The 20891-nt window shown below is 33.8% G+C and overlaps 3 protein-coding genes across 5 annotated transcripts; 1 reads left to right on the top strand and 2 right to left on the bottom strand.

Annotated features, from left to right (window-relative positions):
• The first annotated feature begins 7186 nt into the window (after positions 1-7186).
• LOC141716841 (uncharacterized) lies at positions 7187-8464 on the top strand. The gene is made up of 4 exons (XM_074519020.1): positions 7187-7241; positions 7336-7444; positions 7988-8043; positions 8141-8464. Exons 1-4 carry the CDS (start codon positions 7203-7205, stop codon positions 8261-8263), a joined length of 327 nt encoding a protein of 108 aa, XP_074375121.1. The 5' UTR covers positions 7187-7202; the 3' UTR covers positions 8264-8464.
• An 882-nt stretch (positions 8465-9346) lies between these two features.
• Positions 9347-14974, bottom strand: LOC141718657 (calcium/calmodulin-regulated receptor-like kinase 2). Of its 3 annotated transcripts, none has more exons than XM_074521035.1 (8): positions 14775-14974; positions 12767-13149; positions 12200-12353; positions 11467-11593; positions 11093-11178; positions 10939-11010; positions 9926-10129; positions 9347-9823 (listed from the first exon to the last, which is right to left on the bottom strand). In XM_074521035.1, the coding sequence occupies exons 2-8, from the start codon at positions 13087-13089 to the stop codon at positions 9671-9673; spliced, it is 1119 nt and encodes a 372-aa protein (XP_074377136.1). In that variant the 5' UTR covers positions 13090-13149; positions 14775-14974; the 3' UTR covers positions 9347-9670. The 3 variants fall into 3 exon arrangements, with proteins under 3 accessions (XP_074377136.1, XP_074377134.1, XP_074377135.1); XM_074521033.1 differs by having other exon boundaries at positions 9347-9839; positions 14775-14972; XM_074521034.1 differs by lacking the exon at positions 14775-14974 and adding an exon at positions 14610-14753 and having other exon boundaries at positions 9347-9839.
• A 2647-nt stretch (positions 14975-17621) lies between these two features.
• Positions 17622-19828, bottom strand: LOC141717383 (myosin-12-like). Its single transcript, XM_074519442.1, has 4 exons — positions 19632-19828; positions 18147-18286; positions 17960-18056; positions 17622-17865 (listed from the first exon to the last, which is right to left on the bottom strand). Exons 1-4 carry the CDS (start codon positions 19686-19688, stop codon positions 17842-17844), a joined length of 318 nt encoding a protein of 105 aa, XP_074375543.1. The 5' UTR covers positions 19689-19828; the 3' UTR covers positions 17622-17841.
• Positions 19829-20891: the final 1063 nt, after the last annotated feature.

The following is a 20891-nucleotide window of genomic DNA, read 5'->3' as shown; positions in this document are numbered from 1 at the left end:
TTGGTTCAAAATGTTTTATCTTAGATACACAAAACACTCGAGGAAAATTTGATGCTAAGTCTACGGAAGGAATTTTCTTGGGATATTCCACTACAAGCAAGGCCTATAGAGTTTATAATTCTATCAAGCTCAAAGTTGAAGAATCTATCAACATTGCATTTAATGAATCTGCCTTGAAGATATCTCAAATTGAAGAAGATGTTGCGGATCTATCGTCTCATTCCCAAATGAGACAGTCTCATTCTGAAAAGAGTCAGTCTCATTTTGACAAATCAAGCAGTCAAGACTCTCCAGGTCCATCTCAGTCTTCTGATAATTCTTCGGGATCTACTCAAGCTTCAGATGAATCTTCTGGCTCTCCAAAGACTCCCGATAGTGTTTCAAATGTGAATTCTGTTACTCCTCTGGATAAATCTTCACAAGCGGAAATAAGGCAGTCTCTTTTGAATGAGACAACTCCTATTCATTTTCAGGCAGACAATTCTAATGAGGAAGAGATGAGTAATATTCAACTTCCTAAATCTTATAGGACTGTGAAGAATCATCCACCAGATAATCTTCTTACTGATTTAGATCAAGGGATTTCTACGCGAAGCAGGCTTCATAACTTATGTGCATTCTGTGCCTTTGTTGCTGAATTTGAACCGAAAAATGCTCAAGAAGCTGTTGCAAATGAATGTTGGTCGGTTGCCATGCAAGAAGAATTGAACCAGTTCGAACGTTGTCAAGTCTGGGAACTTGTCTCTCCTCCTTCTAAGGCAAAAGTCATCGGTACTCGTTGGGTTTTCAAGAACAAGAAGGATGAAGATGGCAACATTATTCGGAATAAAGCTCGTTTGGTGGCTCAGGGATACAACCAATAGGAAGGAATTGATTTCGACGAGATATATGCCCCTGTAGCTCGTCTCGAAGCTATTTGGATTCTAATGGCATTTGCAGCTCACAAAGGATTCAAGCTTTACCAAATGGATGTTAAAAGCGCATTTTTAAATGGTCATCTTAAGGAAGAAGTTTATTTGAAGCAGCCTCCAGGTTTCATTCATGAAAAATATCCACACTATGTCTACAAGCTCAAAAAGTCTGTTTATGGATTGAGACAGTCCCCTCGATGTTGGTATGAGCGTCTCAGTCAGTTTTTGCTAAAGAATGGTTTCACTTGTGGTACACTCGATCCAACTCTTTTTATTTTTCATAAACGACATCATTTTCTATTAGTACAGGTTTATGTAGATGATATTGTGTTTGGATCAACTGATGAATCTTTGTGTAAGTGGTTTTCTAACTGCATGCATAAAGAATTTGATATGAGCTTAATGGGTGAATTGCAATATTTTCTAGGCTTGCAAATTAACCAATCTGCTGCAGGCATTTTCATACATCAAAGTAAGTATGTGAATGATTTGTTTAAGAGATTTGTATTAGAAAATATCTCTGCTAAAGCTACTCCGATGAGTACAACTGTCAAGCTCACTAAAGATGATCAAGGTACACCTGTAGACATTACTAAATATCGAGGTATGATCGGCTCGTTATTATATTTAACTGCTTCTCGTCCTGATATTATGTATAGTGTTTGTCTTTGTGCTCGTTTTCAATCTCAACCGAAAGAATCTCATCTGAATGCAGTTAAACGGATTTTTAAGTATCTTAAGGGAACTAGAGATCTTGGAATATTTTATCCTAGTTCTACTTCTTTTAACTTAATTGGTTTTTCAGATGCTGACTATGCAGGGTCACAGGTTGATAGAAAAAGTACAAGTGGTGCGTGTGAATATTTAGGTGATTGTTTGGTTGCATGGCACAGTAAAAAGCAAACATCTGTAGCTCTTTCTACTGCTGAAGGAGAATACATTGCAGCTGGTAGTTGCTGTGCTCAAATTTTGTGGATGCAACAAACATTGCAGGATTTTGGTATTTCTTATACAAATATTCCAATTTATTGTGATAATACCTCCGCTATTAATATTTCTAAAAATCCGGTTATGCATTCTCGTACTAAGCACATTGATGTTCGTCACCATTTTCTGCGAGATAATGTCCCAAAAGGTAATATTGAGTTAATTTATATCTCAACTGATAAGCAAAGGGCAGACATTTTCACCAAACCTTTAGGTGAAGATTGTTTTTGCCTTATGAGACGTGAACTTGGTATGTGCACTATCTCTCATTAATTCATTTTTACATCCCTGCATGCATACTATTTAGCTTATTTGTGTCAATTATTTGCATAATTCATCTTTATGACTGAAATTGTATAATCGAGTGTTTAATTAATTGATTAATTTAATGCTGATTTATCTATGGAATTTATTGATGAATTTTTGTGAATTAATTGCCGTGTTTGGTTTAATTAGTTTGCGTGTTTCAGTCTTAATTATATATTTTATATGTAATTATTTGATGGGACTCTTGAACTTTGGAACTGAACCGAGTTGCATGCATTTTCCTTCAAGTCTTTAACTTTGATTTGACTACTCCATCTGTTTCTTCTCAATCTCTGTGTGTCTCCTCGTTTTTCGAGATACACTCCACCTTTCTACTTCTATCTCACTTCTAACTCTTCATATTCTTCTCTTGTTCTATTTAATCTCAACTTCTTTTTCTTTGCCTCTTTCCAAACGTTTCTCTTCTTCTTTAACAATGTCGACCCCTCATACTCGATCCAAATCTAAACCCACTAAAACCCCTAACCCATCATTTTCTTCTCTTAAACGCCAAAGAACTAATCCCGATACCTCTACTCCAATGTCACCCGAAAAATCTTCTCAGCCTAAAATCGTGTCAAAACCCATTCTTAAAGAACGTATTTGTGATCTTGCTCTGCTTCAGCGAATGGGTGTTGTTGATTTATTCTCCGCTCTCGGTTGTGAACCTCTTTTATCCCCACCAGATGTTATTTACCCTTCTTTAGTCCGGTAATTTTATTCTAATTTCTCAATGATGAAGGAGGATATGGTTTATTCTGAGGTTCAAGGTGTTCCGATTGTGTTCAATGCTAATCTGTTGTCTCGAGTTTGTGGTATCTCGTGCTCCGGTGTCTGTCCGTATACCACGCATGCAGCTTTCATGGAGTTTCCAGGATTACAGTATGAAGAACAACTGAAAGTGAATCTTGGTGAGAACTTTATCGGTACCTCTCTTAAGCCCATGGTACATGATCTTACTCCACTTGCTTTATTGCTTTTTAAATTGTTTCATACAAATCTTTTGCCTCGTAAGAGTGGTCGTGACCGTGTCACTTATCAAGATGTTGTTTTAATTTCGGTTTTCATGACTAAAACTCCTTGTGATATTGCTTCGTTGATTATCAAATACATGAGTCATTGTGCGTCTCATGAGTCTATGAACTTGTCCTTTCCTGCTTTGTTGACAAAGATCTTTAGACATTTTTCTATTGTTTCTGATGATGATAACACTGAGCCAGTGTCTACTATGTTTGATCTGGCTGTCCTGTCTGCTAATAATATTGAGATTATTGAGTCTGGTGTTCTTATTTTTGGTGAGGGTCATAAGTCGTTTGGTTCGTTTCCTGAGTCTCCTCACTATATGTCTGATCCTGATCAAGAGGACTCTGTTTTATTGAAATCATTGTTGTCAAAAGTTTCTAAAAGCAACAATCTCTTGGAGTCTCTAAGAACTCAGTTTGCTTCTATCGAGTCTTTGGCATCCCTGACTTCACAAGTCAGTATGATGCGTGCCTCCTACGAGATGTTTAATAAGTCTGTTACTGCTTCTCTTGAATCAATAAATGCTAAGTTGGAGATTTTACATGTCCATGATAAGAAGGTGAGTCGGGCTATAGATTTTGAGTTTGGTGCGCTACATGAGGGGATGGTTACCACTACCAAGGCTTGGGAGGAAGAATTTGTCAAGCTCTTCTATAAACTTGGTACAGAAACCAAGTACATATCTCAGCAGGTCTCTACTCGTAGCATGCCATGGCACCAGAAAAAGGATTGGCTTGGTGATATGACTCTGGCCGAGGTTACTTCTCCTTCGCCCCTGCCTGCAGTTCCTCCACCCGAAGCTTTTGGAAAGCTCCAGATGAAGGCAAGTTGGACAAGCTGTTATCCGAGTATGGTGATCCTCCAGTTTACCACAACAAGGGAAAGAGAAAGACTCGAGATTCTGCTCCTGTCGATGTTGATGATTCTGACTAGTTTCTTTACCCGCCTTTTATGATGTTGAGGGGGAGAATTTTTTTAATGTGTTTGTTAAGACGATCGTTTTATCTGGGTTTGTGTTATCTGGTTTGTGTTGGTTAAGACTTGGTTTTTAATATTGCTTAGTTTGGATAGCACTGGTTTATGTGCTGGATTAAATATTTAAGGTTTTATAACTTTAAGTACTGTTGGTGCTTGGTTTTTTAATCTTGGTTTTTAATCTTATTTGCTGTCCCATTTGTTTACCTGTCTCATTTGATTAGTCATATGTTTCATTTGCATATTCTCATGATTATCAACTAATTGTTGCATATATACACTGTTACTATCTAACATATTGCAACAGGAGATTAAAGTGTTTTTGATAGGGGGAGCATAACACTTCTTTACCCTTGGCATCATCATAAAAGGGGGAGAATGTTAATCCGTGATTTCTGATGATGCATTGAAGAAGTCTACAACAAATCAGATTGTTAGTTAGTTAGATAAGTATTAGAGTTTTGTTTAAATGTTAACTTAGTTAACTGAATAACCTTTGACTTATCTTTTCAAAACAAACTCTATCTTAGATAAACCTAACATATTTCAAATTATTTATCTTTCTCAGGTTTATCTCTTTCAAGAAACAAAACTAACGGATTACTTGTTTTACACATTCAAATATTTCAAACCTAATCTTATCTTTTATTATATTCAAAAGAGTTTGAAATACATTATATCCATTACGTGTTTTCTATATATACTCGACTTGATAGTTTCCAGAAACACAACTCTCTGCACTTTCCATCTTATATTTTTCTGAGAAAAACATCCTCTTAATTACATTCATTGATTATCCAGTTAATTAAGAGTTTATAGTCGAGTTGTAATCTTTCACATTATTCTCTTTGTATTTGAAAGAAAGGTGTATTGTATCACTTGTCCCGGGTTGTGGGAATATTGATTACAAGATCAAGGCCAAGTAGCTGTGTGCTAGGTAGCTGTGTGCTAGGGAAAGGGTTCTTTCATTCAGGGCCAAGATTGTAATCAAGGAAAGTTTGTAAGTACTTTATTTAAGTGGATATAATACATTCTCTATGCTAGTTGGCATGGGGACTTGGATGTAGGCCATAAACTAGGTATAGGGGTCGAACCAAGTGAAAAGATTTGGTGTTCTTGCATTAACATATTTCCAGTATTGCATGTTTATATTTCTGCAATTTACATTCTGCTGAATATATAGTATCTGTCTCATTTAGATACAGTCTGTCTCATTTGCTAATACAAAAGAGACTGTCTTATTCGTGAACAGTTGCACTTTAACTAATTCGGTTGAGCCTACGAATTTCAGCTCCCGCCAACTTTCAGATTTTCAACGATTTTCAATGTATATTATAGTTCATTTTAGGTTGTCAACCAGTTCCATAAAATTTGAAATGGGCTTTAAGCCCGTATAAGCAAAAATCTGAAGCTCCCTAACAGCCACTATATATACCATGGCACTAATATATTAACAGCTTTTGTAATGTTGATAATTATTTGTTGTTACCTTCTAACAATTTTAAAACTAATTAGATACATATAAATGAAAAGACTCCCTGTAGGTCAAAAAGTTAGACGATCGTAAATGATATTGAATCTAGCTGTACGTATTTGATCAATCTCTGTGAAGTGAAGAACCAGACTGCTCGAAATAGTTGTTTTAAGAAAAAGTTGTCCAACAATATATTACAGCATAAACCGATATACATGGTTATAATTAGTACAAAAACTAACCAAGAAATAGTCTGCAGGTAGCATTTTGTAAAATACTGAGATGTTTGTTTGCGCCTGTATCTTGTAGATACCCTGAATAAAGAAAAGTACCTAGAAACCCCCCCCCCTATTAGTTATAAAGGTATCCAAAGGGGGTGATTTGCGATCACTTTTGTATCATATATACTTCGTATACCAGTAGTATTATGATCCAAATGTGGAGAGATTCTCTGACTCCAAAGTCCAAGCTTTGGAAACCTGACTAAGTTTATGTCTTTCTCTCCCTTTTTCTTAATTTCCTCTCGTGCACTTTAGAATTATATATATTAGTTGATGATCTATTGTAGACTATAATAACAAGAGAAATTACTGTTATAGGTACACTCTGCAGCAATCATACATGCGAAGCAGGGGCAACATAAGGATTTCAGGATAGCTGGAGTTAAAGTAAAATACCGTTAATATTTTGATGATAGCCGGGCTTAATTATAAACTAATTTTTACTAATTATACTCTCTTGATTTGGCCCCTGATTGAAGTAAATGCTGTTGTAATCATATATACCAAGTCAAAATACATGATCGATAACATAATCAGTAGATACCATCGATTAATTATATGGTATTAGTCATATACTTGGATCGTGATAAATACAAAAATGATTAGAAAATTTTAATGACCTTAATTTAGTGATGCATAGTCTAGGTTTACTCGATCAAAGTCTCAATATGTTTCACATAGGTTGAAAGACAAAAAGAATATTGAAGAAACCAACAAGTATATGTGACTCATTTGATTCAAGCTTTGCAGTAGACAAGTTGTTCATAAAGTAAGTGTGTAAATTTGTAATATCTTGACCTACTTTTAGTATCCCTAGGTTCTGCATCTACCAAAGTGAGCCTGCCTTACAATTATACTACTACTACAGTACTAATTAATCCAGGTGTTGAAAACCCTAGCTAGCTTTGACCCCTGCAGTGATCTCAAACTCTATAAAACCCAACAACACTCATTCTATTTTTCCTCTCTTCTTGTTGTTAAACTATATACAACACAATTATCTAGTACTGCACTATCAATATCAAAAATGGCAATCATTAAGCTTGTAGGCTTCCTACTGATCATGAGTCTTCTTTTGGTTTTCCATACTTCAAGGGGATCTTCTGCACATGTTGTTCTAGGCAAGTAAATTTTCAGAGCTTTCTTCTTAACTATATACATATATAGAGACACTCAAATTGTATATATATATATATCTAAACCGTTTCTTCAATTTTCATTTCAGGAAGGAAGTTGAAAGGTGATATGGTAATGACAACCAAGGAAAGATATACTCCAAAAATGGTACATATACGTTTTTATACGATGATTTTTTACAGGGTTCGTGTATTATATATTCTATATGTTCTAATAATGGGTGGTAAAAATATGTGAACAGCGAAATACTGCACAAGATGCTTCTGCTGTTGTTGAGAAAGGAGATGAAGCAAGAAAAATGGTGAACAAGGAGGATAATTATAAGAAAGTGGCCAAATCATCGAAATCAGGTGCAGCCCATAATGCAAGAAAATGTAGTAATGATCATGATGAGGGAAAGGATCAATATTCATCATCATGTAATATGCTTATTCATAAGAGTAGAATTATAGTGAGGAGGTTCAAAGTGGCTGCTTCTTCATTAGCTTTCAGTGCAGATTATTCTCGTACACCAAAACATCATCCTCCTAAGAATAACTGATCCTTCACCCCCTCTATTTCTAAGGCAATTTTGCTAATCCCTAACTTTCCATAATTTATACTAATTAATTAAGATTTAAGATCCCCTTCATTCTTTCTTCTTATTACTAACACTTATACAGTACTTGTCCTATATATATATATATATAAAATGTTGGTACATGTGATTTCTTTCTCTTTCTCTTTTTTTCTGTGACACTGTAAAGTCTTGTCCTGTACTTATAATTTTATTATTGTTTGAAATGTTTTCAAATTTCCCATTATTTTTGTTTACGCATAGAGAGAATCAAAGTTAAATATTAAAGGACTACAGTGAGTATCAGTACCCATAATTGAATATTGGGTTGTTGCAGATAAGTATGCTTCAGAAGAGTCTCTTGGAGGACACCAGCATCACGTGAACAATCAGGTTTAGTGTGCTTAATCACTTTAATTTAACCTAATTAACAGTTCTCCACAAACATAAAAGAAGACAGTGTGTTAAATTATATATTGATCATGAACAGGACCAACTTAGCAAAGAAGAAGTAGAGGCAGCTGAAAGGGAGGTGATGAAGCTGATGCGCAGGGATTACAGAAACAAGCCTCGTCGAAGGCCTCCGATCCATAATAACAAGCCTAATAATTAATTAAATTAAGTTAGCTCATCACAAAAGCCGATACATGTAAAGCTTGATCGAGTTAGTATGATTTAGGCTCACAATTTTGCCCCCACTACAAATAGCAGTGAAGTCTACTAATTACACTAACAACATATAAGTTCATACGTATACGTACTAGCAGCAGCAGCTAGCTATATTTTTTTTTCTTTTACAGTTTCGTAGTATAATATCAACGATTATGTGTGGATCAAGTAGACAATTAGGTAGCATATATATATGCCGCAGCCTAGCTAGTTTGTAATTTTGTTTGTTTTGTAGTTGTATTGTGAATTTGTGATATGAATTTTGTTCGTTCTTTGTACAATTTCTCCAGTACCTGCTGCAATATTGATTATACTTTTTTTTTTTGTTAAATAATATTGATTATACTTGTGTATTGAGTTATATATTAACTTATAAAACGCTATGGTTTTCGAACAGAGGGAACAAAAGAGAAAAAGGGAAAGTAAACATTTGTTATGGGGTTGCATTTTACTTGAGAAACTTGGCTTGTACAAGTTCTTTGGCCATGGAAAACTGGTCATCATCGGTAATAATAATAAAAAATAATAATAATAATAATAATAATGTTTTCCTATGACGGAAGGAGTTCTTGAGATTCATTCTTACCTTCTTTTTTAAAAAAAAACAAGTTTAACTTTTCTATGTTTGAATTTTTGTTAAACCTTCACTCACGAAGGAAATGGATCTCAACTGTATACATGTACTGATGGACAGCATGCGGTACAAGTTTTTACTTGGTAATGGAAACCGGTTGGATTTATTAAACACCAAATCCCAACCTCAATACAAAAACCCCAAACCAGAACCAAACTTTCAATCAAATAAGATACAGTTTGATCCAGTCAAATTCCTCCGATAAAGTTGTCTCCCCTTACGCATTCAATCAAATATCCTAAATTAACCTAATCTAATACTTCCCTTGTATCTATTAAAAAACAAACGAGTGAACAAATGAATTACTAAAAAAGGGTATAATTTTCAAGGGCAAACCTATATTCTCATTTACCCCCCCCCCCCCCCAGCTTAATTCCACTAAGATTACCACTATAAAAGCAAAAACTTCTCTACTCACAAGAAATCACTAATTACACGATTTTGAGTTATGAAATGTAATTCTGGAGTATGTGGTTTACTGACATCAAACATAACACCGGGATGACGAAACTCTCAGGCTACTACTGTATATCTATCTGCATCTCTCTCGTGCAAGTTACAAAAACAGTTATAACTTATCAAGGATCTTTTAAGCTCTCTCAGCTATGCTGGTCAGTCGACCCATCTCCATGTGTTGCGACTCTAATCGGCTAACCACACTTGAAAATTCATCTTCTGTTAATGACAACACATTTTTTTTACCCATGTGCCTCTGTTTTATTTTAGAAATTGCCTGCATAACCTCCCCAACTGAGGGGCGTTTCCTGGGTGTGCTGTGCAAGCATTTATGGGCAATGCGAGCCAGGCTACGTGCTTCTTCAAGGTTACATGTCCCAGCCAGTCGTTTGTCAAGAATTTCATCAATGCCATCTGAACTCATGGTGGCCTTTGGTGAAAGGAAAATAATTTATAATGTAAAGCGATCATTTGCTACAGATAATAATCAGGTATTGTTCAGACAGAATTTCTTACCAGATTAATGTATTCCATCAAGTTTTGGTGTGGATGGATGGCTGTGATGAGTTCGAAGAGTATAATTCCAAAACTATATATATCACTTTTCGCTGTGAACTTATTTGTTGATATGTAAGTAGGATCAATGTAACCATATGTTCCTTTAAGGCCTGAATTGCTACGACCAAATTTCTCTTCCTTCGACAGCCCAAAATCAGCAACCTGTTTAAATGGGATAACAGTAAAAAGATCATAATGCTTGTAAAGAAAAACAAAAAATATTCGTGCACATTCAGCGGGTCATACTAGGAACAGTTGCTATCCGCTTAATAACTAAACACGGACATAGCATTTCTTACAATATTCAATTATACACATTCCAGATTTGCTTGCGCGGCCATATAGATATCCTGCCAGGTTTCTAAATAAACGTACCAGATATTAAACACTATTCAACCACAGTTGTGGAAAGCTAGTTTAAGAGACTGATTAAACCCAAAATCCAGGTAAGTGCTAAGTTTGCGCTATGCTTTGAAAATTCCAGCCACTTCTAAGAAGCGCCAGGAGATTACTTATACCAAACTTTTGAGAAGGGGGCTTAATTGCGAAGTTGACCAATAATTTAATCAACATTGAGTAGGTAGTTCGAACTGTGAGGAAGATTTTAAGAATTTACTAAAAGAATATAATGGTTGAAGAATGAAATATTGAATGTTATTGGAATTTTGAGTTTCTATTATTATGAAAACAAGTTGTGTATTGTTGGTCGACTACTTGAACCTGTTTGTATTGTATAATCTTGTTTCTTCTTAATTATGTCACTATCTAGTATTTTAGTCATCATATATACAGGTAGCTGTTGTGTTTTTTAGTGTGCTTCTTTTCAACACCCTCAAGCACCTTATGGTGGAGGCCCTTTGGCTTTATACTTTTAACAACTATGTACTCAAAGACACATCCTGGTTTCCTTCAAACCAGAAAGACAAAGAACATGCCAATAAAATTGAACTACTAATAGTGCATAATATTACCTTTGCTCTATAAAAATGATCCAATAATATATTAGCAGACTTCAAATCACGGTGAATAACAGCCGGGACAGCCTGTTCAGAGAAGCGAAAATTAATATTCTTGAAAATATATGTCCCTACTTGGGTAGAATATCTTAACCATTACTCTGCTTACCCCGTCATGAAGATATTCGAGACCATGAGAAATGTCAAGAGCAATTTGCAAGCGTTCTTCCCAGTTCAAAGTTCTCTTCTCCTCATCTAAGTATTTTACATCAGGACAAACCAAACATTTGAGCAAACTCTTTGCGTAAAGAAATATATAAATGCAGTACAATGTTACACCATCTGAAGGTATGATGAAAAGTAACCAAATGAGCAATTTTCTCTATTTTCTTATAGCTATTGCAGCCGCTATAGGACTAGCTATTGTTTCATCAATTTATCGTAACAGATAATCAACTCTTTAGTGATCTCTGATCATCAGGCAGATGCCAGCTCCTAGAGGAATAATAATTTAACAACAGTTTCGTGCATGCCACAACTAACCATATAGAAAGGTTGCCAGGCTACCATTACTCATGAACTCATAAATCAACATATGTGCCCCTTTATCTACACAATATCCAACCAAGTTCACCAAATTCCTGTGATGCAGCCTACCAAGTAAAGAGACCTGCGAAAAGACAAGGCTTACTATGTAAGTTGATTAAATTAAACAAGAATCACAACTGAGGATATTCTATAAGAAAGCAGCACAGAAAATAGGGAATTTTTTTGCAGAAATGTATAAGGTAGAGAATTGAGGTTCATTATGCCTACGATATGATTTGGACAATCTAAAGCTTTACAGGTTTGCTAATTTGGTGCCTGTACATGGACCATCCCCATGTGGGATCCCGCTATTGCTTTAATTTTCTTTTTCCCTCAGCTGTTGTGCTTATATCATTATCAGCTCAAATTCATGATTGCTGTTTCCTTCGTAAGATTAGGTAGTGACATGTAAGTTTCGAAATTTCTGCACTTCTCATTTCTCAAGCACATATTTTATCTCAACGCTGATTTTTTAACATGACTTGTAGTCCAGAGAGTCTGTATGTTATCTTTTAAAAGAAATGTACATGTTTAAGCTACAAGCTACAAGTTATCTACATAAAAGAAGTTAAGGTGGAATATATTATATTAGACGAAAAGAAAAAATCCCCATATTTGACATAGACAATACGAATCTGAAGCAATAGGAACTGATTTCTTCTACATAAGTCTTTGATCTAGCCTTTACCTCTGTTTGAAACTCTTTTTCTCCTTGTTTTGAATCAGAGGCAAGCACCTTTACAGCAACCATATCCCCAGAAGGCATTTTCGCTTTATACACTGGACCAAAGGCTCCCTGCCCCAAAATAGTTGTAAAGTTCTGTGTAGCTTTCTGGATATCCCTGAAGAAGCTTTCATATTATTACTTATTTACACAAAATTAAAAATATGGTACAGAAGAAATGGAAGCTATTTATAGAGTGAACATGTAAGTAGTGTGAAGTTCAATAATACAATCCCTGCTTAAACACAGTTGAGTGTGCTCATAAATTTTAGATTACGCTCTGTTACTGGTGGAGACAAGACAATCATTAGCTACAGCCATACACCATATCATATTGCACTCATGTTTAATGATATAACATTTTTAGCTTCTATTTGACGTCACAATAGATTTACCAAGAATAAAGGGTTGTTTAATCAGGTCATCAGAATTAAGTTTGTTTCCCCCAACACATATTCTACTTGCAACGCATAAAAATGAAAACCAATAGACTAAAACCTGTCTTCACTTTCAAATATGAGAAAAACATACTTGTAAGGGTATCTAGGTATACCACTTGTGGGAGTAATCTTATCCTTGCTATGATGACTCCACCACAAGTGAGATGTCTTTGCAGGATGATCTAGAACCTTCACGGTAACAGAATCAGAGAATGACGTACTTGAGTCAAAGCTTGTACCCCTATCATCCGTACATATAGGAACGGTTGACAGGGATCGTTCATTTGCCTGCTGCTGCAGATTAGCATGCTTTCTAAACCAACGTATGGCAAAAAAGACCAGAGAAGCTACAACAACTCCAACAGCAACACCGACAGAAACACCAATAATGACTAAAGAAGATCTCTTAACCATTCTTAGGGTTTTTTCTAGATAGAGGCAATTTGAACATCTTGCATGGAGGCTGCAGACTCCCTGGAACATATACTAATGACATGAGCAGGCTAAGATAGATGCTGAAAACTGAATACATTCATGTATGTTTTACAAACACATTATAGGTCATATCCACAGGGGTAATACATGAGATAAACCATTGGGTGGGTGTACAAAAAACACCATAATCTCATTTTAAACAGCTCCCGTATTTAAGAGATAGCAGGTCATTTTATTGAAGGATTAGTTTGTGCTTCTAATTAGTAATCGTTTAAACAACTCAACTAGTTACGATCATAGGTTAAAATTAGCGGTCATGACTTCCACTTTTCAGCTTATCCATCCAACTTAGTTTCTTTTATAAGGGAATCAACATCGTGCAATCATATCACTTTTTTAATAAGATACAAGGCTGACCCCTAGCTGCCAGTCTGAGTTTGCTGTCATACTAGCAGAAACAGGGAGCGACCTGAACAACAGATAATTTACATATGTCATTCTGCACTTAATATTCTTATAACTCACATTGAACAGTGTCAGCAAACAGAGACAAAGTATGTGTTACTAGAACATAAAACAAAGTATGTCTAAATTTGAGTTTTCAACATAAATAGTAAGATATACACTAATCCTTAAGTTTTCTTATTAGTGTATCTTTTTAAAATTAATAAAGACAAATACTAAGATATACTAATCCTTGCATTTTCTAATGAGTGTTCCATATTAAAATTGATAAAGACCCAAGAGAAGCAGCATATGAGAAAACCTCCTAGCTAGACTCCAAGGGAAATATTTGAACTTGCCAGAAACTTGAATGCTCACACACTAAATTAGCAAAGAGAAACCCGTTGTATCTAATTGCACAGAAATCTTATCTTTCATAAACATCCTCGTTAAAATATATATTTAAATCTGGGCAACTCCGTATTTTATAAGAAACAGCAAAAATAGGATGCTTCCCTCAAAACTAAAGATGCCGCCCTTCCCATAACGAACTTGGAAAAGAACTATTACCAACAGGAAACAACTACTAAACAAGGTTTTTGAATTTGTACATATAACTACGCTGTAGCTCTATTAAATGATATAGAACAAGGTAATAATCAATCAACCAATCGCTGCACTTCAAACATTATAGGAGTTCTTAGCAGTAGACACCACCTACTTAGCAGGCTAGAATTGAAGGAGCTTAAGCAGGCTTTCACCGGGATTACCAAACATACAGCAAGTACTCCGTAACATGTAAACAATAGAAGTAACCTCTATCTGGTAAAAGAAAGACTGATCACATAAATTTCACACAAGTTTTTATAACATGAAAACAACAAGATTTCCTTTCCACCGCAACAATAAAAACAAACAATTTGAAGAAACCCAACAAAGATCATATATTAATTCCTAAGAAATTATAACCAAGGATAACTAATAGTACATTATAAACCACAAAAAAACATCTAATATAGCACAAATGATCAAAGTCAACAAAAGTCAACACTTACAATCACAAAAACTTAGAAACAACAAATCACCATTCTTGATTCTTGAACAGAATAACTGATCCTTAAAATAGATACACAAATCAAGAATACAATCTCTGAAATAGATACACAAAATCTAACACACGCCCAATAATCAGTTGATTATATTATCACTAAATTTGATACCTTTTTCAACTGAAAAATCAAAGCTCGTGGTGTTTGAATCAAAAGGGTTTGTGTTGACTGCAGTCCTGATGTAAAAAAATGCAAACTTTATTTAGGAAAACACGGTTTGATTTTATATAAAAGAAGAAGAGTTCAAGAAAATGATGGTGGTGTTTGTTTTGTGCGATTATTCTTTCAACAAACCCCCCAAAAAGTAATAAATTTAATAGTATTAATTATATGTTTTATTTTAAGTATCTGCTGGCCTGCTGTAAGAATTATGCGAAAAAATAGTACAAATAAAAATAATACCACGTGGGTTGTATTTTTAAGACCGGGTTGATCCAACCAAACTCCCGTCAACAAAAACTTGTGCATAGAACAAGTTTTCTTTTAGTTTAAACTCACGCGGAGACCCCGATAATTTTTAACACCACATAAATACAACACAAAAATTTATTATATATCTTTACATTTTGAGTACATCGACATTAAATACATATTTGAAATATTATATCTGTTTTGTATTTACTTTTTGGGTAAATGATACGACACGAGTTACACAAAATAAATATATTTTAAATTAAATATTAATATTTATTATAAATATTAAAATCTAAATTAAATAAATGTAAATATAAATATTTATAATTATAATGAATACTTTAAAAATAATGTATAGCATTATAATGTTGTAAGTATAAATAATTTAAATGTATATATTTCATATTATTTTGTATATATTTTACCTAAAAATAGTTACATTTATTTATAATTAATTATATTAATTTTCAATTTTACACGAAACATGGCACGAGAACGACACGAAACGAAGGTATACGAACACGAATCCTAAATGAATCGGTTTTGAATTTGGATTTTGAGTACACAACATAAAAAAGTACATCACACGAAAATATACGACACAAAAAGTTAAACCTTTAACCTTTGTTAAAAAAAGAAAATTTTATGTGTTGTTCAGCCAAAAATTAGGTATATACTTATGTTTAGTGATAATTTTATGAACTTTCCTTTATAAGCGTGCATAATCTCGAGCATTATCGGTTTCTGTAAAAAAATGCATAATATTATTTCGTCACACCAAATATTTAAAATTTTATTTTTTTATTGGAGTGTGTATTTACCGGTACAAACCGTAATTGTTAAGTAAGATTATGCATTGTTTGAAAAAGAATTTGGAGTTCATATTTTGATTTTTACGTAATTTTATAATGGGCACGTTCAGCAGCAACTGAATGATAAAAATTCTTAGCAACCAACCCATTATTTATCATTAAAAAATAGATGGATGGATATTAACATGTACAACCTAAAAATGTAGCATACTACTTTTATTACTCAACAAAATATAGCGTACTATTTTTAACAACTACAAAGTATAGCATGCTAGAAAAATCAAACTTTTTTTATTTTTAAAAGTTTGCATGGATTGCTGCACGTATTAAAAATATTCAAAAGTTATTATATTTTTAATACACATAAATAATAAAATATGTTGTGACATGTTTTTACTATTTTCGTTCCTAACATTATTATAATCTCCGAAATAATAAAAATGATAATTTTTTTAAAAAAAATTATTCATAAAGTGGTTTTGTATTTTAAAAAAGTGAAGGTAGTCACTTCAAGTAGCTATTGTGAATTTTTTTTAATATTTTTTATCTTTGCCCACTTAAAATGGATAATTTCATATAAAATTTTAACCGTTCTACTTTCATAAAAGCCAAATAAATAAAAATTTCAATACGTAGAACTATGACATTTAGAGGTCCAGTAATGGCTGATGAACATATTTTTCATTGAACTAAAAAATACACACAATATTTTATGTTTCTCATGCAACGCACGAGATCTATTACATTAGAATAAATTATGATTAGGACTCAAAGGCTACAAAATACATCACAAAAACCATACTATTACTATGGCCATTAACAGCATCATGAACATTATAACACTACTAGAAATATGGGATCAGACATCGGTTCAGAACCGATGTTAAAAAAAATCTGAACTGATGTTTTCGCGTGTGATGTTAAATGTCATCAGCCTTTGACATCGGTTAACAGCCGATGTCTATTACAGTGCTATACATCGGTTTTAAGATTAAATGTGATGTCTTTGCAACAAATTTCAGCTTATATTACAGTATTTCTAGGTGAATATGGGTATATTATGAGGTATTTATCCATTAAAACATGAAATCTACAAGCTCTAAAAGCCATTTATTAAATTTTTTTTGAACAAACCGATGTGAAATGCTAGATCAGACATCGGTTAGATTAGTTGCCCGATGTGAAATGTTTGATCAGACATCGGTTAAATTAGCCCCCCGATTTGAAATGATGGATAGGACATGGGTGTTCTCCACGCAACCGATGTTAAATCTTTTTGTTTAACATCAGCCAATTTCTCTAACCGATGTTATTTGACTTAAAATAGATTGAGTTTCTTTTCAGAACCGATGTCAAATGTCTATTTCACATCTGTTTTTTTAGTTTTTTTTCGTTTAATATTATTTTACATGATGTCTTTTGTACATTTTTATATCGGTTTATATTTATCATTGTGATGTTAATGTGGTGTAAATTACATGACATCCTGGTCCTGTTTTACAGCCACATGAATCAATTGCATTTATACAACCAAAAAAATACCAAACAATGCAACATCCAACCAAAAATATCCAACAGAAACATAAAGCTACATTGATACCAAATTTCTTAACATACAATATTCCAACAATCAATTCCGACATTCATTCTAAGTCTAAAATAAACATCCCAACCAATAACAATAAAATAACTTAGTTATCCAGACTCTTTTAAGTAAGGACTTGTCAAGAGTTTATACATGACCAAAAAAATTAAAGTAAAACGCATACTTGAATACACAAGTTCAGGAATGGGCTAATCTCTTTCTTCAAGCTATCACGGATTAGTCCATATATTTTTTCAATACAAGCCGTTAAGTGCTGCTTAAACAATAGAGCCGTATACTTGGCTTCCATTTTCAATTGTGTGTTTGGCTTTCCCTCCATTCCACTGTACCCACTGGAAATTCCCCTTCACATTAAAGATGCACGAAAACCCTGTACATACAAGTAGACTTTTAAAAATAGAGTCAACACATTTATATGGTAATTTCCTACTATAAAAATTTAAGCTCTATTTTGAAAAGCTAACTTGTGCCATTCTGCCAAACAGGGTTGTAGGAGAAGTTCGATGACGCTGACGAAGAACCTGGTTCTCAGATTCGAGGTTGAACACATTCAGTTCTAGCCTGAGTACGCGCATAGACCACATAATTAGATAATTAGAAAACAGGCACTACAGGTATTTTGTTTCCTCTGAATTACAATTGTGCAACTACCTTTCAAGGGTAGTCTGTAGTTGTGCCAGTTTCAACTGGGATTCCTCTATTTCTTTAAGTCTATCTTTGCTCTCATTTTGAACTTCATTAAACATGCACAGAAACTCATCAGCTCTCTTTCTCAACTCTGTTATCTCTTCCTGCATGTATAGAATCTATATTATAATAAAACAAATAATCACATGTTTTTGCAGGACTAACAAATATGTTCTTAATTGGACTTTATAGAAAATGGAATAACTATATAAGATATAATGCATTGTACGAGAGTATTTAATTAAACAAACAAATTTTCCAAAGCTCATGAAAGTAGTAAAATTTTAAACTACTGCAATGATGATGGAATTTCCAGGCCTGATACTCTGCTGAAATGTTTCATTTTATCGGCATGATTACAACTGGAATAGGCTTCTATTGTTGTACGTTTAATAATACAGATACCCAAAAACTTGGCAATAAACATTTCTTCTTACTTCTTAGCAAGAAACTTCACACGATGCTAAAATCGTTGCAACAAAATTTATATATACATAAATCGAAATGACATATATTTATATTTATAAATGGAAACTTCACATGATAATAGAACCGCTGCAACAAAATTTATTTATAACCTCCACTTATTTCTTAAAACTACAAAGTTAAGTAATGCATAGTCTATGCTGGGGAGTGGGGGGAGTGGGGGGTGAAAACAAGATGTATCATAACCCCAGGAATAGAATACTTATACAAAAACTGTGACCTTCTTAGAGATTACCAAACACAAAGTTTTCTGCAAGAATCAGCTTACAACTGAAATATGAAAGAAACGGCTACAACCAAGTTTAAACACATATTTATCTTTATTTCACGCAACAATTTATGTAACTTCTCAAATATATTAAGGGACACAAATGAAAGAGTTGATTATTACTGGTGTCAAATTAGTAGGACAAAAAATTGGTCAGAAACACCAAAGTCCAACTCCATCTCATATAAGTCATAGCACCAAGCCTGGCATATCGTTAATATAAATAAGCAGAAGTTATATATAGGCCATATTCAGTATGAAATACAGATATTCAAAAGCATACAGTCCTGGGCCATTATCACTTTGAGTGAAAGTTTCACCAGCCACATAGTTATACAAACACAGGGTATGGCTACCACTACCTCTCATGCTATAGATTAGAAAAAAAAATTGAATGAAACACTGGTGCATTGCTCTTTAATATTATGCCAAGACTTTGACCCATAAAGAAGCTACCAGATGGTCTTGACTTTAAAGCCAGAATATATTTGTTTACTTTTACATGTACTCTCTGTAATTGGGAAACAGTCCTCAAACTGAAATAGAAGAAATCGGGAACAAGAAATAATTGACAGAAATAACAAATATTAACGCACAAATCTAATCATGGCGAATAGAGGAAAAAAGAATTTAAAGTAAAAGCAGGCTGAAAAAGAAACTTGACATGTCACAATCGGGTGGTACTTGTATGTTACCTGTGTTGCAGCTGACCTTAGGTCTATTTTCTTCAGCTCCTCCCATCCTTTTGCCATAGAACTGAAAAATACAATTTGTCAAAGTACCAACTTATAGTCAGGAAAGAAATTATAGTTTTCCAAGGCTTTGATTAAATAATTTCTACAAGGTCGATGACCACAAAAACGAAGAAATTAGCAAATGTACCCGTTGATGAGCAAGTATATTCAAGGCCAGAAATTCACTTCATCTATTCTCCGCTACCAACAAACAAGGAAAATTATACACCATAAGGTAAATAGAATATACATCAAGTGATGCACAGCCATTTTGTACGGATTTTGTAACAAATTAACTTCTATGATGGTGGTTAACCAACACTTTTTTGATGTTTTCGAGTTCAAATCATGCATCAAGCACTTCAACTATGTAACTAGAAGTAGTACTGTAAGTTGACATGTGACTGTCAATCTGTCAATATGAAACCAGGAGGATACAACAACTGTAATAGGTCAATCATAGAAATAGACAGTGTAGCTCTAAATGTCATCTTCAGTTTCATAGGTTTTTCCACACCAACCTCCTCTGCAACAGTCGATTTTCTATCCAGAACCACAACTTCCTCCTATCAAGTAAGGCAAAAGGATCACATATTTTGATAAATACCAAAATAATGGAAATTTATAAAATAAAACAAGCATGCGACTGATTTTAAACAAGTAATGACAATTTTGAAAAGCATATAATTATAAATTTAATATAAATGATAAACTTAACAGCTTCAATATCAAATTAATATATCAATCTGATTGCCTACAAGTTGCCTGCTACCTCTCTACTTGGGGAGTACTACAGCCATAAACCTTACAATTTTTATATGCCCTTATAATTTTCATGCAGGAATGTTATGTTCTTTGACACCTGGCTCAACCCTATGAACTTGGTCGAAACTACAAGAAAATATTTATATTATTTGGGTCATATAACTTTATATCTAAGCGATATGGGTACTTCGACAAAAAAACTCAAAGCTATGATACAATTAAGATACAATTATTTAGAAATGAGCCACAAGCAGAATTCATTTCAGTTCTGATATCAAAATTTAACGCATCTTACAATGGTGTGTAAAAGACAACATTTATTACTGCGACATAGATTAAAAAAAATTAAGCTCAAAAGGAATGTATGATGTATCTCACCTTCTTTTCCAGCATCTCAGTCTGATGTTGTGATAAATTTAAGACATCCTTTTCTGGTTCAGCTACTTTGCAAATTTT

Source organism: Apium graveolens, chromosome 4 (genome assembly GCF_009905375.1).
Source record: "Apium graveolens cultivar Ventura chromosome 4, ASM990537v1, whole genome shotgun sequence".
NCBI classification, from domain to species: Eukaryota; Viridiplantae; Streptophyta; class Magnoliopsida; order Apiales; family Apiaceae; genus Apium; species Apium graveolens.
Note: the sequence above shows the minus strand (reverse complement) of the source record. Positions and strands in the feature narration are given on the sequence as shown.

What these genes read in the sequence shown, in the direction of transcription:
- LOC141716841 (XM_074519020.1), top strand. Translation starts at nt 7,203, where the DNA reads ATGGTAATGACAACCAAGGAAAGATATACTCCAAAAATG. An exon ending in AAAGATATACTCCAAAAATG is followed by an intron (nt 7,242 to 7,335) that starts GTACATATACGT and finishes ATATGTGAACAG; the next exon opens with CGAAATACTGCACAAGATGC. An exon ending in GGCCAAATCATCGAAATCAG is followed by an intron (nt 7,445 to 7,987) that starts GTGCAGCCCATA and finishes GGGTTGTTGCAG; the next exon opens with ATAAGTATGCTTCAGAAGAG.
- LOC141718657 (XM_074521033.1), bottom strand. Translation starts at nt 13,089, where the DNA reads ATGGTTAAGAGATCTTCTTTAGTCATTATTGGTGTTTCTGTCGGTGTT. An exon ending in ATACCTAGATACCCTTACAA is followed by an intron (nt 12,354 to 12,766) that starts GTATGTTTTTCT and finishes AAGCTTCTTCAG; the next exon opens with GGATATCCAGAAAGCTACAC. An exon ending in CCTGGCAACCTTTCTATATG is followed by an intron (nt 11,179 to 11,466) that starts GTTAGTTGTGGC and finishes TAAAATACTTAG; the next exon opens with ATGAGGAGAAGAGAACTTTG.
- LOC141717383 (XM_074519442.1), bottom strand. Translation starts at nt 19,688, where the DNA reads ATGGCAAAAGGATGGGAGGAGCTGAAGAAAATAGACCTAAGGTCAGCT. An exon ending in TAAGGTCAGCTGCAACACAG is followed by an intron (nt 18,287 to 19,631) that starts GTAACATACAAG and finishes CTATACATGCAG; the next exon opens with GAAGAGATAACAGAGTTGAG. An exon ending in CTACAGACTACCCTTGAAAG is followed by an intron (nt 18,057 to 18,146) that starts GTAGTTGCACAA and finishes GCGCGTACTCAG; the next exon opens with GCTAGAACTGAATGTGTTCA.